The 17,483-nt window shown below is 45.3% G+C and overlaps 1 protein-coding gene across 1 annotated transcript in view; it reads left to right on the forward strand.

Annotated features, from left to right (window-relative positions):
- Positions 1-7,558, forward strand: part of LRGUK (leucine rich repeats and guanylate kinase domain containing) — a 54,970-nt gene extending 47,412 nt beyond the window's left edge. Inside the window, exons 19-21 of the mRNA XM_067289987.1 lie at positions 1,779-1,808; positions 6,084-6,256; positions 6,679-7,558. Of these exons, the coding sequence (XP_067146088.1) occupies positions 1,779-1,808; positions 6,084-6,256; positions 6,679-6,830 (355 nt within the window). The 3' untranslated portion in view covers positions 6,831-7,558. The remainder of the gene's footprint in view (positions 1-1,778; positions 1,809-6,083; positions 6,257-6,678) is intronic.
- The last annotated feature ends 9,925 nt before the right edge of the window (positions 7,559-17,483 follow it).

The following is a 17,483-nucleotide window of genomic DNA, read 5'->3' on the forward strand; positions in this document are numbered from 1 at the left end:
GCTCTGGAGGTCCATGTTGCCACCTATAAGATGGCTGTGACTCACTCTAATGGTCCTGTTTTGTATGGACAGCTGAGCTCTGGCTGCCGACAAGTCTGCCTGCTACTGTGGCAAGTGACATTGTGGCCTTTCTGTGAAGAATCCTGGATAAGCTTTTTTCCCGTTCTGGCCATCTGTTGTAATCGCATATCCAGATGGGATACAGAGAAGCAGCAGGATGCCACACAGCATGGCCTAGTGAAGCATAAAATGTCAGATTCCCCCATCCACACTGGAAAAAGGTTTGTGCTCGTGGCCTTGCTACGAGCCAGCTAAGTTCAGCTCTCCTCACTCTCCTGTACTGTGTATAAACCTCACCTGAAGCCCGCAGCTTAGAATGAGCTCATGTCTGTGCCATAAGGTTGTTGGTAAGTTTGGATTTGATCATGGCTTCAGTCCCATGTTTGATATCTTATTCTCATTCTGAACAGACCAAGGGGCATTTCCAGCTGTATTTAAATGTATTTAAATGTGTACAAGTATCTGAAGGGAGGGTGTCGAGAGGATGGGGCCAGACTCTTTTCAGTGGTGCCGAGTGACAGGACGCGAGGCAATGGGCACAAACTGAAACACAGACACTTCCATCTTAACATGAGGAAAAACTTTTTCACTGTGAGGGTGACAGAGCACTGGAACAGGTTGCCCCGAGAGGTGGTGGAGTCTCCTTCTCTGGAGATATTCAAAATGCGCCTGGATGCAATCCTGTGCAATATGCTCTAGGTGACCCTGCTTGAGCAGGGGGGTTGGACTAGATGATCTCCAGAGGTCCCTTCCAACCTCAGTGATTCTGTGATTCTGTATCATACCATGTATTTTTCGTGTGTATGTTTTCATACCTTTCATGAATCACTGTGTTAAATATTTCCCAAACACACATTAGGCAGTTTGCCACAATGAAAAGTGCTAAACATCCAGATACTCTTTAAAAAGATTTCAACACATTCGCTTGATTGCTGATATGTTAAGCAAAGTTCTTAGATAAACTTGCTGTTGAAAAAAGTCTCACTGTTCCTTTTATATCCTAGAGAGACCTCCAGTTCCCTCTGTGTGATGTACTACCTGCCACTGTAATTACAAGTAGTTAATTAGCATGCTGTAAAAAGGTTGAAACCACAGGCCTCTGCAGATTCATTTGTCCTGGGTATTTGTGCCATGGTGGAGTGTGCTGAAGAAGAACAGAGTGAGCAATATGAGAGAAACTGAGTGCATAATAGGTTGCAGAGGGAGTATGCATCATCTGTCCTTACCAGTAAGAGGCAAGACCTATAACTCAAATGAGTGTGAAGCTATGATGAGTTGTAAAGGTCTCACCCTTCGCATATGGGAATAAATACGTCTTTCCACTGTACCACATTTTGGTGTTTTGACTTTTAGCAGTGTTTTCATTTAGCGCTGTTAATAACACAGTGGAAAAACAACTGTGAGGAGAGAAAAAGCAAACTGCTAATCTGATTCATTTTTTTGTGCATGCATCAGGCCTACAGCAAAATTATAGTCTTGTTGTCAAATCCTTTTGAAAGGAAGATAAGGAAAGCTTAGAAGAAATTTGTTCATAGGCCCTGATGGAAATACTGTTGTGTAGATGTATTTAAAGTATTTGTGGAAAAAAAAAAAACAACCCACGCTTCTGAAGCTTTGCAGTAAAGCCTGTAGCGATATTGTTTGTCTGAACATTGAGGTGATTTAATCTTTTTTTCCCTTTTTCCCCAATTTTATGCTTTCAATATTTGGAGTGGAAGAAAGAGTAAACTAAAAAAAAACGTCAAGGGGTAAGAGCATGAAATAAATCATTGACCTCCAAGCACAGCCAATAAAGCAAACATTGTTTTTCAGATTCAGGGACAGCAAATTAGTCTGCTGTTTTACGAGGCGACTTTGTGTCTAGATCCCAAATCATTTGCATAATTTTTCACATCTAGCAGTTTCTGTTTAAAGTTGAGCTGTGGTGGAAGCTGTACCATTATCCTTCAGGTCACTGACACTTTAACATGTTGGATCCAAATCCTGCAGTTGTTCTGTTACTGCTGGTCTACAGGTAAAACAGGTGATCCTCGATGGCATTTACTCCAAAGGTGATAATTAAAGATTTGTTTAGATGTCTGCTAACTGACCTGTAACTTTTAGCAGGTCAGTTTCTAAATACATCCATAGCTTCTTTTCATTGCTAAGACCATAGTTATGGTCTTCTCCTTGGAAGTCGACTCTGAGGCCCTAGTTTTTCCTGATTTCACAAAAGAAAACGTTGTGCCAGTTTCCAGTGACTTCTGAAGCTCTCTGCCGGTGGCTGAACTCTCCCTCACATAAAGTGTGGATTTGTTTTTTCTTTTTTTTTGCCTGAGGCTCCATTTGTTCTCACTCATAGGCTTAAACAATTAATCATTGCCTTTGGCAAGTAGCAGTCCTTTAGGGCAGTATATCTTGCAAATGTACTTTAAAGACGACCGCTACTAACCAGAGACAACGATAAGTTCTTTAGGTTCCTGCCTGCTGTATTTCATTATTCATTTTTACCAGTAGAGTTATTTGTAAGGCAGTTGTATAACCCAGATATTGAAATGATCTGGTTGCAGCATAACAAGGAGAAGAGAAGACAAGAAGGGCAAAATATAAAGCAGAGTTGGGAACTAGAGAGGTAGAGAGTGGAAATTTAACTTCTGAAACTGTTACTATACCTTCGGTATTTGCAAGTTTGATGGTGGAGTCAGAACCTCATCTAGCATTGACTAGTGCATTTAACAAAGAACTATCTCAAATATTTAATTGCAAGTACTCATTCCTGCCAAATGTCATCACATGAAAGTTATCCATCAGCTGAATTATTGTGTCATCATGTGGAATGGTATATGTTGGGGTTTGGCAGTCCAGTACAAGCATAATCTAAACAAAACCTGTAGCAGGCCAGTGTTTTAATCCTCAAATCATTACTAATATATTCTATATTTGGTGCACAGAGATTCCATTTATCTCCTTATTCCGTGGAGTACTTTTGTCCTTTTTTAAGCTTCCCTTTTTTTTTTTTTTTTTTTTTTTAATTTCCATTTAACTGATTGGGACATTTGAGTATAGGGAAAACCTTAAAGTCAGGACACAGCTATGCCTCCTCCACTTGTAACAGTTATCTTCTCTGTGCTTGGGTCTTCAGGGAAGGACTGGAGATAGGTTATCAGAGCTCATTTACAAATCACCTGGCAGTAGCAGGTGCTAATGAAGGACATTTTCCAAAAGCACAAAGAAGAGGTAGGTTCTCAGCTCCTCCACCCCACCCTTCCCAAATACCTTGGATATCTAGGTGGCGTAGACTTCATAAGCTCTGGTTTCCTGTTATTTTTGGTATTTTTTTCTTATTCTGAGTCATTTTACAATAAACCTCCATTAAATTAAATGTTTGCTATGATATTTGTACTAGGAGGCCCCAGTATACAAATAAACACTGAGATGAGTATTGCAATACAGCCTCATCTCAAGGCTTATTCAAGTTCACAACTTAGCTGAGACCAAAATAATAGTGAGGCATTTAGTGGAACATCTATTCTTCCTCCTACGTTTGTTATAGCTGCTGTCACAACTACTGTACTATAACCCCTTAGTTTAAACTATTGACTCTCCTAGAAAAAATGTGCTCATCTAGTGCCACAAGTAAATGTGGGTTACACTTGCAAGACTGTACTTGTCATTGTAACTTAAACTGCTTCTCCACATGAAAGAAGGTACTCCATCAAAAGCACCTTTTCCTCCCAGAATAATTATATCTATACTTTGGCTTTTACTGAAGGAAAAATGTTGTAAATTGTTCCCCTAGCAGCTAGCATGGTATTGACAGAGATATCTACTGTAACACTGAGTTTTTGGCATTCTTGTCATCGACCTATCCAAGTGGTTTTCAGGGGAACTTGGGTACCAACTTTCCCTGTACAGCCAAGAGTCGCCTCCTGCCAAATAATGTGTTAATTAGTTCCCAGAGTCTGCCTTGTCTTCTGCCCTTTAACAAAGGGACTGCTAGAGGGGAAACCAATGAAGATTTCTGTTGAACGCCTTAGGATGCTGTATTTTGAGACGGTGCATTCATGTAGTTGTGCCTGGAGATCCACACAGGGTTAATTCTAACCATATGATACCTATTGTTGACCTTTATTAGTAGGCAAAGACATGAATGTATGGTCTAAAGCACAAACAGTAGTAGTCAGCCTTTCAGAAATTGGCATAGATATTTTTGAAGAATCCAAGCTGCTCTTTATACTAAGCTTGAATTTACTGCTACTAGTAATTGCTTTTCCCTACTGCAATTATGTCTGATGGGTATTACAGGCAGCTAAAATGAGATTGCAGCTAGAGTTAAGCACTTGGCTCCAGCAAGTTCAGTGTTTGGTGATGAGCACCCTTGGATGCGGTGGACCTCAGAGAAAGGCACTACAGGATATAATCTTCCTTGCTTTGAAGGCAATGGCAAAATTCTCATTGACTTCCACAGTACATCTAGTGAGATGATAATTATCTGTTTCTTATGGGAGTACCACACTGTTTTATCTCATTATTCATGACACCATCTTCTTACAGCTTGGATTTATTAAAATACTACTGAAATACTTTCTGTCTATTCTCTGGAATGCTGTAATCATAGTAGTCTCATAAGATGAAATGCTCCTTGCAGGAATTTGGGGATGAAATTCTGTGGCTTGCACCATAGATAAGGTCAGGGTGGATAATACTTGAAATTCCTCCCAGACTCACAAGTCTATTAATCAGAGTTTCTCTCATCTAGACTGGAACAGCCCTTTCTGTTTGAAGATAGATATGAAATGCCTTAAGCACCGCTCCAGAAATATGTTATGGTTTTACATTAAATAGATATTTGTTGATCTCTCTGTATTAATCAAAGCCTCTTCCCTTACTTTTCCTTAAGTAAATTCAGTGTAGGATATAGATGGAAACAGGAAGCCTTTATCATGTCAGAACAAGCTGCAGGCATGATCATTATCGTTGTCATGTTCACACATACCTGCCTTAATCTGAAGGCCCCTGACTGCTCAGACTTTGGCTTTGGTTACAGATTTTCTGCAGGAGACCCAAAGGGTGAGAGGTGCTGTGGACACTGCTCACTGGTAAATGGCTACTCGTTGTCCATGTTGTCACTGCAGTACTACGGAAACATTTGCTTTCTCCAAATGAATGTAGAATCCGCTATGCTAGGGATTGTGCAAACATACAGGGTAGTAAGAAAGTCCTTTGACTAAGTGACTGTAATATAGACAAAACAGATGAAGGGAAACATTACTTCAAGGAAGTACTGAGACAGATTTAGAAGTGTACTATTCATGCCACCTGTTGTGTCTAACTTAATAATCACTATTATCGCAACACTTCTAGTTCAAGAGAGCAGTGAGCAACTCACGAAGCCCAGATTCCCAGTTCCTATGTTGTCCATGGAGAACAGGACTTGCAGCGACTCCTGTTGAGGCAGGCAGTGGTAATAGGCAGCTTGAATGCAGACCTGGGTGACTACCAGTGACCTACAGAGTCTGTGGCAGAGTGGAAGTCAGTTCTGCAGTTAACAATTAAACTGTCTTTTCTCTCTGTCTAAATATGTCTGTGGTACTAAACTCTTATTAGAAGCTTGGCAGGTAACCTGTTAAGTAGACCTTCAGGTAGTCTTTTCAGTCACTCGCTAAGAGAGAACATTGTGATGCTGAACTACAGAGTTTGGAAACAAGAAGCTCTGAGCTCTGATCCCAGATCCGAAGTTGATTCACTATGTGGCATGAACCTCTTTGTTGTATCTGTCTGTGATTGATTGATTAATTAGATCAATACATAAAATGAAAATGAAGAGGGGTAATAATTGTGTTTGCTAACCCCAAAAGTTTTGAGAGAATTGTAATGAGTGAAAGTTTTTGTAATTGATAAATACTGCAATTTATTCGTGACTTTTGATTGATTTATGTGACTGCAACAACATCAGTAATATTGTCAGATCAGTAATACTATCGGACTTGCTGCATATGCTTTTTTATTGCTGTTTTAAAGCATAAATCATTTCCTCCTCTCAGCGACAGAGAATCTGGTCCTACTAGTGGACTACTTTTAATCTCCTCATCTGGTGCAGCTGCTACTGAAGGTTTGTCTGTTCGGACCCCTCTTCCCCATGCTCGGCGCACTGAAGAAGACAAAGTTGAGCATCAAGATCCAAGAGGAGCTGAAAACGGAGTGGACAGATTGAAAGGTTTGAACGCTATTCCAAAATAATGGTTTTGTTCAGGCTGTGTATCATGCTTACCGTAATGATAGTAGCTTTATTCAGGTGTCAGGGCAGCTTCTTCATGCTTGTGAAAACAGCTTGCTTTAATAATCAGCAATTTTATGATGTGGTAGAATCATTAAGCATCATGCATAATATAGCAGATTTCTCTTAGTGAGCTTCTGGAGAAAACAAAATGGTGACTATATGCTTAGGCATAAAGTTACTCTTCCATTCATGTTGGGTAGGTTAGCCACTAGACTACCTGGAGATATTTCATCTTTTTTATTTCCATAAAACGCTAGGTTTTCAGCTGGAGACATGCTTTGTGATAAGTTTTGACTTTGCATTGAAATAAACCCCTGCTAGTGAGTGTTTGTTCACTTATTTATTAACAGTTTCTGCAGAGACTGAACTCCCTAGTGACAATCTTCAGAGAAGATCCAGCAAGTCCAGGTCTGGTTCTTCTCATGTGCCTCAACTCACCAACCGGCCAGGCTCCAACTCCAAACCTGTCCTACCTCCAATCCCATCCGGGCGGAAGAGGACCAACCCTTGATGGCTGCTACTAGCCAAACCTTTGTCTTGATCGTGCTGAATCTTTCTGACTAACAGGAATACTGATTTTGATAGAATTTCTCCTCGACAAAGAAAAGTCTATCAAAGATTATTTCTAAATCCATTTCTGATTAACTCTGAATAGCTCTTCCCTCTCCAAAAAAAGTTATTTATTTATAACTTTATTAAAAAGTAATTTCTGCATTTCCCAAAGCTAGAAATTATTTCCCCAGGCACTCTTAGCTGGGAAATGGCATAGAACTTTTCCTGACAGCCATATAACCATATCTTCCATTAATTTCTTTTTTCCTCCCCCTCCCATTTCACAGATTTAATTGAGGTGTGGAAGTACGATGGCCTCTGATAATATTGTCTATATTGCAAGACTAGTGAGTTATTCTGAAGAGGGATTTTGTGAAATGTTCAGAGTTAAGTGGGGAGTGAAAACTGCTTCCAAAACCTTTTTAATAAATGTAGTTTTTGAAGAGATGAGACAGAATTCTTTGATTTGCACGTGTATTTAAACAAACAACCTAGTAAGGAACCACCAGAAAAAATAATAATTACTGAGAACTAGCTGAAGCTGTAAGTACTCTGTGAAGATTTGTTTTTCTATATGTAGAGCAGAACTCTTACAAGTAAATAAAACTCTTGAATTGATGTTTGTCCTGATTAATTTGTATTACTGTCTATTTACAGAACAGATAGGAAGGCCCTTGGCCTGGGAAGCTTCCACTGAGGAGGTCTGTTTGCTTTTATATCATAGCGTGGGTCCTCAGAGATCTTTGCATGCACAGAAGAAGACATGACTTGTTGCCACAGCGTGGAGTAATGTCTGTAGAGTAGCTCTGGTTTACCTCATTGCGCGAGTTCAGAATGTGGCCAAGGGTTTTCTTTGTTTAAATAGGATGAACTGAACAAAGCAACACAGCTCACGGTAAGTAATGGATAGATTCAAGCAGCCTGACCTTAAATTCCAAGGAAGCCTGTAAAACAGCTCAGCTTTTTATTAAGTGGTTTCCTTTCCATATAGCAGCTGACTGTATCCTCAAGCTGAGGAAGAGCAGCTCTTCTGAGGCAGCGGTTTTTATCAGTGATTTTGGCAGAACGAGGAGCAAGGATGGATGCCCTGCGGCCTGGGTTCGAAAGGAGTTCAAGCAGACAAAGCTGCAGTTTGAACCTTAGCGGGTTTCGCCAAGGCGGTTTGGCAAGGTGGGTGCCCGACTACTATTGATTAACTACCTAACCTGCAGAGTTTCTTCAGCAAATCCCACAGGGCTCCTCGTGGCTGTTTTCTCTCCCTAAATACCTTTGTAGGTGTTGGCCGGGGTGTTACAGCTGGTTGCACGGCTGACTGACGTGGATGCTGATCAGTGCATCAGCTCTGCTGTTTTATAGGTGATTGATAGTAGTTTTGCCAGCGCCGTGGTTAATGAATGTGTGTAAGGTACCTTGTAGTTCACGCGCAGTAGCGCTGCTGGGGCAAGGGTGTTCACACCTCCTAGTTTTAGCCCGGTAACTGAACTGCTTAAATTAAGAGGCTAGTGCAATCAATGCGGATAGAGCAGTTTTCTCCTGGACGCTAATTCAAGGAACCCATGTTAGGCCTCCGCTCTGTATTGCGGTCTGGGTATGTTCTGTTCCTCTCTGTTGACAAAGGAAAAAATCCAGGAAAATGAGCCTCCTCATTTACATGGTTAAACATTTCCCCACATTGCAGCAAACAATAGAAACCTGGACTGTTTTCCATAACGCCTGAGTTGGTAGGGTACGTACAGGTGTCTGGAAAGCAAGGATACTGGGTGTTAGATGATATCTCAGCCGCATCGGTGTCTTTTTCCTTTCACTTCCGTTCCTGCCTAGTTCTCCAAGCCAAGGCCGTTTCCATATTCAGCCCCAGTCCTGCACTATTCCCTTGGAGTATTTGCTCCTTTCTGTGTAAAACAGAACAAAGCATTACAAATTATCCTTGAATTGTACTAGTCGGGATGCTCAATCCTTCCTCTGCCTGAAGGCTGTAATCCTGCAGAAGCCTTGTGCAGTTCAGGCAAGTGAAGAGTCTTAAATGTTAAGCCTTCCAGTGCAGGAATTGTCTCTATATTTTGATTATATAGTGCTGAGTATACAGTATAAATAGGTTACTCTTATTTCCCAGTGGGAAAGAGAAATAAATCATTTGTTCTTCTGTCAGTGTCACCGGGAAAAATCATCGCTTGATTGGGATATTGGTTAGCTTGCTTATATTTGTATCAGCTAATAGCGTTTGAAGAGAATCTCTGGTTTTGCAATAAATTTCTTGGGCCCTGGGCTTTCAAATACAAACGCAGCTAGTGCTCTTGCATTCGGTGGGATTGCACGTGCAGTCTAGGGGATAAGGACCTTGCATGGAAGTAGGAAGTGTGATTTTAAAAATACCAAGGAGGTTACAAAAGCGATAAAGTCGCTTCAGCAAAATACTCAGTTGCCTTCCCTCTGTCAGCTTTTACCACCGCGCACTCTCACACTTGCTTTCTTCCTGCTCCCCAGTAGACCGTAGATCCAACTTATGAGGTTCCTTGAAGAAACTGCATTATGTTGACCTGTACTTTGTCTTGTGTGCTCTGAAGCCTGGAACATCTGGCCAAGTTTGAAAGCAGAAGTGCCTTTGGGTTGCCAATATGTAATATTTACATTTCATTTAGCAGATTGTGAAGCTTCGCAGTTCGTCATTTTTTACTTCAGAGCATTTATTTTTGGCTGAAAGTACAGAACTTGTAACTTGGTGCCTATATATTTATAAACTGGCGGATAAAAGCGGGGCTGTTTTGGGGAGCCGTGTTTTTATTGGCAGGAGGCATGTTTGGATTACAGCAGAGTAACACCTAAGTTAGTCATAGTCAAACAAGTCTCCGAGCCTTGAATTTTACAGAGGGGAGCACAGCAAGCTGTTTAATTTCCCTTTTTTAAATTAAACATTCAACGTTCAATGAAATCAGTGGCTGTGGTTTCTGCCGTGCAGGCTGCCTCAGGAATGCAAATGGCTTTACCAGCCGTGGATGTAGCTGTGGGCTGATCGCATGCGCTACGTAGTAGCCCCGTGTTACAGCCTGGGAAATCAAGGCAGGGAGACATCCCAATTATTTGCTTATCTCCTGGGGTCTATTGCGGGAACTGAGTCAGGACCCAGGAGTCCTGTCTTTCTGGTTAGCGGAGGGAATACCAGGTCAGAGAAGACTGCATTTATGCAAAGCGAACGTGTTCTGGGAAGGCAAGGGCAGCTATTTTATCCCGATTCCTCCACCAGGGCAGTAACAATATATTAGGAGTAACAACGCAGATGCTGCAGGACAAGGAGCTGCAGCCTGAAGGAAGGAATGGCAGGTTTGTTAGACATGAGGTGCCTTAATACAGACCTGTGCCTGAAGGAGAAGTAGGTGCAGAAATCACTAGCTAAACTTTTGATCCGCAGCTCTTTGACATCTTGCAGGGGGCTGCAGAACAGGTCCATAAACAGCCGCTCTTGCAAATCTGCTGAACACGTGGAGCGCTGAAGGCCAGGTAGCTACGGAGTGCGCAGGCAGCTGGGGCAACCAGCTGTGGGCTTCGGGGAAGAGCAAAGAGCCGGAGGTAAGTAGTGGCTCAGATTCTCCAGTGCCCTCTCCCCAAATTAGTAGCTGTATCTGTGGGGAAAAAAATGGGTGCAAAATAGTTTGGTCTGATACTCGCACCTTTGTCTCTCTAAAAGAAGGTTCCCAAGTCTGAACTGCAGAAGGAGCCATGATGCCCACCAAAGAGGTTCAGGTGCAAAAAAATGCAGTTTTATCTGCCATTCCTGCTAGGATTTGAGGCAAAATACTCAAAGCCTCTTGGTGGGCACGTGGAATGGGAGTGGGGTGAGAAAATGGAAGTCGTGTTAGGAGGTCACCTTGGAGAAGTTCAGGATTCGGCGGTCTGTTCCCAGGGAAGTGATCTTTATTAGTCTGTGAAGTTGCGAAGCTGATAATCCGTGCGCGTACCTGCTTGTGCGTACGCACGCGCGGCGCATACGCACCTGAGCGCTGAATCGCCCTGTGCCGCTCTTCAAAGCGGTCTCTGCCTCCATCTCCCACCAATCCACGGCCACCAGCGTGGGCCTTTCTTCTGGCTAGAAACTGCCGGTAACGGCTTGACTTGTGGGTGACGGCAGTGCAAAACCGGCACTGAAACCTTTTTTTATCTGATTTTTTTTAAAACGTGTTCTGGAAACAGATGGGGAATGGTTGCCGGTACTGACCAAAGGGCTGTATATTCCTCTGCAGAGCGCGGATCCATTTCTAAAAATACCTTTGCAAACGCCGCGTCCCGGCAGTGCTGGCTGGCTGGCTAACTTCGCCTGCTCCCTCAGGAGCTTGTCTAATTGAATATGCCGCATAATGCGCTGTTAATTTGGCAGCTGTCAAAGCGAATTATAATTCTTTTTTTTTAACAGTACTGGGGTGGGGGCGAGGAGAGGCGTAGTTCGGTGTAATTACACCAATTGTCCGTGTTTCTCTTTGCCTCCTTGGCTGGAGGGACAGCTGGCGAAGAGCTTCAAGAAGACCGATCTGGTCTTTCCCCGGTCTCACCCCACACCTCTACAGTGTCGCTTGGTCAGCTGCAGCCCTGCAAACCTATCATCACCCCACCAAGGGCAGTGGGCGCTTCGTAATGCCGTATCCCACCCGCGCGGCTCAGCCCGCAGGGACCAGAGCCTTCACCCGGCCATAGACCCCCTGAAAAGCAGGGCCCCGCGCAGGGCTAAGATAGCCATGTGGCTCAAAGGGCTGCAGCTGGGTCCCCAAAACACGTGTCCGTTTTACACTTATTATTTCCCATTGCCGACTGCATTTGCATTAGGCCCAGCCGGAGTCACACACCCGCTCCCGTGGGGCTGGAGGCTCAACCAAGCGGTTCCCGATCCTGAATGAGACCCTGCAGCGCTGGCGATGAGCCCCCGCGGGGCTCCGCGCGCTGCGCGTGCCCAGCTGGTTAGGCTCTGCAGTAAATCTTTCTCTTTGGACATAGCCTTTCGGTAACCCCCACAAAATATTTCAAGCTTCTGAGATATTTTTTGCTGTCTCCTCTAAGGCAGAGGGAGAGGAGCCCTCGTCACCAAGGCTGAATCTCATTTTCCAGGGCAGCGGGGGGGAGGCTCCTACATTTTTATCATTCGTGCTTTTCTCCTGCTCATCCTTCAGAGCAAGTAGAAGCATGAAGATGTAAATCAACATCCATCACAGAGGCACAAAGGCTCCACAGTGAAAAATCCCCCGTGCTGAGGGCGGTTTAAGAGAAGAGACTGGTTTGAGAGTACTGAGGGAAAGGACCTACAGCTGAGGTCCCCAGCATGCTTTTCCCTGACCACCCTGCCCAGCGCACGGGGACGTAGCATGTCCTGAGAAAGCCTCTCCTCTAGCAGGAGAGGGGCTGGTTTCATTTTTTGGGGACTCCAGTATGTTCGAAAGGAGCCTAGAGTGCTATTTCTTGAGTTAATGCCATGCTATGAGGCTTTCACTGTTCAATGGCAAGGACTACGAAGGAGCTTGCCCCTCTCCTCCCCTTCTTTCACTTGACATCTAGCTTGGCATGCGTGGTCCAGCCCTGGGGATCGGTGCAGGTTAGCAGTGCATGGGATGGGTGATCAGGGCGCTGTGCGCCTCCCCCTCCTCATTCCTGGGTTTGGCATGATTGCACACAGCTGGCACCATCTCAGGCCAGCTAAAACACAGCGACTGGGGGTGCAAGCAGCAGCATGAGGACATCTGAGGACAACCTCCCACCAGCTCCTCTCTGCTGGGCTGCGCTGTAGGTTACTGGCCTGAGAATCGGAAATGTTTTAGCCCTACAAATAGACGACGAAACGGTCTGGGATACCCTGGCTGGGTGCTGTGGTGATCTGCACCAGCCCTAAAAACCGTGGGCCACAGTCGTGGTGTATGCGTGGGTGAGGAACCATGATGGTGCCCAGTGCAGGTCTGAAGGGGCAATAGCCGAGTCTCCCTCCTCTCTTAGGCATGTTGCAACCCGTGATTCACCTGAACTGCGCCTGACACTCCGTTATGGGAAGCTTTTTAGGAAGTTAATAGTCAGGATTTTCCACGTTATTGATTTTGTTGGCCTCTGTTACAACTGATTAACGTTTGCTGGGACGATTATCTAATAGTCAATTAGTAAAATGTTCCACTTGATGGAGAGGCAGTCGATGCCCTTCTAGCCGGTGGTGGTGGTGGTGGAGCCGGGGCTCCCACCAGCGGTGCAAGTGTTCCTGTGTCCTCCCTCCTTGCCCTCCTGAACCACCCACCGACCACCCAAGTTTTTGACCCCACCAAAGAGCAATTGCTTCTTCAGGCTGCGTCTCCCAGCTGGGTCCCGCAGAGGTGTTGGTGCCCACGCGGCGGCGCTGGGGCGGCCGCCCACAAATGCAGAGACTGAGCTAACCGGGGTGCAGGTACCATCACTGTTCCCCTTGGTTTTTTACCCAGCACTTCTGATTTCACCCACTTCCGAGCTCTGCAGGCAAAGTTTGCGAAGAGCTAGAATTCAAGAGTCTTGAGAAACGACTTATTTCAGCAGTTAAAAACAGAGAGAAAGTCCTAAGAACTGGAGAGGAGGTGCAAGGAGAAGCCGCGGCTGCAGGAGCCCACTGTGCCCTGCGCGGTGCGAGCACCCGTCTCGCCTTGCCTTACCTTCTTGTTTGGAAGGGGGAAAAAATAATCATACTAAATATTTCCAGCAAGCTTTGGAGAGCCTTCGGAGAAGGAATGAGGGCCAGCAGACTCCATGAGCCTGGGCCGCGCTAGAGGCAAAAAAATTGTTCTGTATCCTACGAGCTCTTCCCCTCCCAAACTTCCCATGTCAATAAATCTCACCTTCTTACCCTCTTGGGCTCCAGCTGCTGATTTATGTTTGCTATAATGAAAGATGCTGAACAGAAATGAACTGTGTGGCTCCAAGTGATTTACAGAGACATCTTTATCCCTTTTCTGCCCCTCATTTAATTTAGTGGCAAGGGCAAGTTTTTTCATACCTTAGAAGTAGCAAGGATTTCGCTGAGTTTCCCAAAGCAGTTCAAGGCTTTCCCTCTTGCTTTAATAAAAAAAAATAAAATAAAATCCCTTGTTTCTTCCTGACCCACCCCAGTGAGCTGGGCTGCAAAGCACCAAGGAAAGATTGGAAGCATTAATAAATACCAGCACGGAGTTAATGAAAGGCAAAAGATTTTGAACAGAAATCTCCAAGCTGATGAAAGCAGAGCCCAGCCGATGAGGATTTATTAAACGAACGGCTGCCAGGATCTGGGGAAAGATGATTTGTTAAATGAGAAATATATATGCTATAACTGCCGGGGGATTAAGTGTGCCCATTAAAGCTCTGAGATGTGGAGGTTTAAAGGTGTGTTAAATGTGAAGCGATGGCCAGGATTTCGGTGCCATGTCTTCACCGCCACGTCGCCGCTTTTGCAGTGATGGAGATGTCACCAGTGTCTGGAAAGACTGCAATAATCCACTTCTTTTTTATTTTTTTAATGCTTTTTTATGAATCAGATCCCATGCGGGAAGCTGGACAGCTCAGCTCCAATTTAATGCTTAAGTACTGAAGCTGTGAGACTTTCTAATTTACTATTCACCCTGTTCCTGCAGCAGCACAGCAGTAAGTGACGCAGTGCTCTGTGCTACACCGTCCGGTGTTGAAAGCTTGTCCTGGCCCGTGCTGTGGCTGGGTCCCCCCTGTCTGCGCTCTGGGTGCTGCCAGGTGCCTTGGCCACCCAACTCAGCTGCCTGGGTGTAATTAGACACCATTTGCAATGTCTTAATGGATATAATTTATTGTAAGTAAGTGCAATTAAAGATGAGCCCCCCCCCCCCCAAGCCACCCTTCCCCTCTCTTGCCTTCCCTGTGCAATGCCCCCTTAGTAGGAACCACAGCTAAAAGGGCTGGACGACGCGTGTGGTCCGGGATGACGGCTGCAAAGAGGGAGGGAGGGAGGGAAGTAGCTGCCACGAGCTGGAGAGTTTATTGGCACCCCAGACGTGCAGCTCGTTATTATTTTGTCTTGTGCATTTGCAGTCAACCGCTATGAACTGGGAGGTGGGGAGGAGAGGGAGACTCGTCACTGCCACATGTGCACCACAGACTGATGCTGTAGGGCTGTAAAGTTGTGGCTGGCACCGAGACAGCGAACAGAGGTCAGGCTCCTTGGTAGCCATCAGCCGTGTTGGTCTGGGTATAGCCACTAGACCAGGAAAGTCCTAAGCAGTTCCTTGCAGGAAGGGGTTGCCCTCATACCTGGCATGTTCTGCTTTTTCTCTATACTCTAAGCAGCTGCTACTGGTCTGGAGGCAGGATGCTGGGTGAGATGAGCTTTGGTATTGTTCATGCAGCAGTTTCAGGGTCATCCCAACAACCAAAGTATTAAGGTGCAAATTATTTTTGAATTGAGGGCTCAGTTGGAGTCTGCACCTGGTGGGTCTCTTTCTGCCAAAAGCATCACTCACTGTCCATCTCTGCTGGCCTTGGTCAAGCAGCTGGCGCTAGCGCAAGGTGCTGAATATCCCTCCCTCCTTCCATCCACGCACTGAGTTCACTGCATGGCCCCAAGTTTCTCGTACAAAGCCAGCCAGGTTGCGAACCACAGGCTGGGCTGTTCAGGGCTTATGTCTCCCAGTCACATCAGGCTGTTCCCAGCTCAGCGTGCCAGAGAAAGAGAAGCCAGGGGAAGCCCATGGTGGGACACCGCCTTTGGGACTGGTGAGGTTTGTTTTCCAAGGCCTACCTTGTTACCCAGCAGCTGGAAACTAATATCCACCTTTTCCTCTTGCCTCCTCCCAGAGCAGCTCCTCACCTCGCGGCAGCAGCTAGAGGACAAAAGTTGGGCTGGAGAGCAGCAGATAGATAGACACATGCTTTCCGGGTAGGAGCCTGGCTTTGCTCTGCTGTGTCGCCTAGTCCTAGAGGACAAATGTTTGGAGCCCTGTGACTCCAGACCACCGGATAGTCCAGCCAGTTTGGTAAATAAGGATGGGGGGGGGGTGTTGGGGTTCAGACCAAGCAATGATTTCTACTGGACCCTGTTGTGCACCACAGAAGGACACTTGGGCGCAGCACTGCTCAGTGATGCTAGGTAGTCTTCATCAAAGTCCACCCCGCTTTGCCAGACCTGTCCAGCACCACATGGTGTCTTTAGGATCAGAAACTGAAGTGAAGCTGCAAGACTGGGAAAACAGCAAGAAATCCAGGATCTTAGAGCAGGGCCTTTCCTGCGGTGGGGGGGGGGTCTTTCCCTTTCCTGTGGTGGGGGACAGCCGAGATGCTCCGCAAGGAGACGGTCAGCAGTGGCTTACAAGGCTGCCTCTGCTTCCCCAGGGCCACTTATTTACTGGGCTTTTTTTTTAATTGGTGTTGCCAACAAAAATCCAGCTGTAGCTTCCTGCCAATGGCAGGGGAGGGAATGGTCGTGTTTCCCTCTAACCCCAGCGAGGATGAGCCGTTCCTACGTTCTCTCACATTAAAGGCAGGAGAAATTCTGTGTCGACTTCAGAGCCCCAATAATTTTCCAAATACCATCAGCCGATTACCATTAGCAAAGAGCGGAAGGAGAAACAAGAGCAATACGCTAGGAAGAGGAGGCATATTTATTTTGTTAACAAAAACCAACCCAAAACAAATAAACAAACAAAAAAATCCCAAACCTAACCCAAAAGCTCTGGAAATCCAGAACACTGGTCAAAAAGCATTCTGGATCACTCACTTTCCAAGCACCTGCTAAAAACCTGTGTAACATCATTACAGTGTACATTAAAAACCCAAACAAACCAGTGCCACCAAAGTGAGTAGTGCGTGGGACCTGGGTTAAAATACTTGTTTTGGCTAACGGGGCACTTCTGCACGGACCTTTCCTCCATCTTATGACCGGATGAGCACAGCTGCTCTCCTACAGCAGGAAGGGAATCACTGCCACTTCTGTGACGTTTAACAATGAAAAATATTCAAAAACACAGAGATTGCACTGTAAACAGTTTTTTAAAAAAAAAAGACAACAACAAAAAATACCCCATCCTGGATGCTTCGTTCAAGTGAAACCCAAGTACAGCACATGGTTTAAAAAAAAAAAGAAAGCCAAACACCTCCAAACCTACCGGCATCACGCAGAAATTGGAGACAACATGCAGTTTGGCTCATACGAAGAATTAGCCAGGAAGTCATCTATGTACAGTTACGTTACAATCACTCAGACGCCTGCTCAGCTATTGCTTTGCTAAATCCCTAACCCAAGCCACCGAAATCACCGTCACAGCTAGTCACAGCCCCTGCTGCCCAGCTGTGAATGCGGCTTCTGCTTTCAGCCCAGTGTTATACTGGTGTGTTTAAGCTTGGATGAACAACCCCACCTATGAGTGCCCCCGATGCTTTCGCACCGAGTTGGGCTTGGGTTGCCTTCCCCAACCTTGCAGGCTCAGCTGAAGCTCTGTGTAAATAGTTTTTTCCCCCTACTTTGAAGATCAAGATGTGGAAAAAAGGTTTTGCATCTCTTTGGGTCTTCCCCAGAGCCTGTGCAAACAGCTGGAAGCCAGAGCTGGACTGAATTACCTGTCTGGCGGCAGCTGCTGGGGAACAGTCTCCCCATCTAGAAAATCCTTGGAAATAGCCCATTTCAAAA

This window comes from Apteryx mantelli, chromosome 1, assembly GCF_036417845.1.
Source record: "Apteryx mantelli isolate bAptMan1 chromosome 1, bAptMan1.hap1, whole genome shotgun sequence".
Taxonomy (NCBI): Eukaryota; Metazoa; Chordata; class Aves; order Apterygiformes; family Apterygidae; genus Apteryx; species Apteryx mantelli.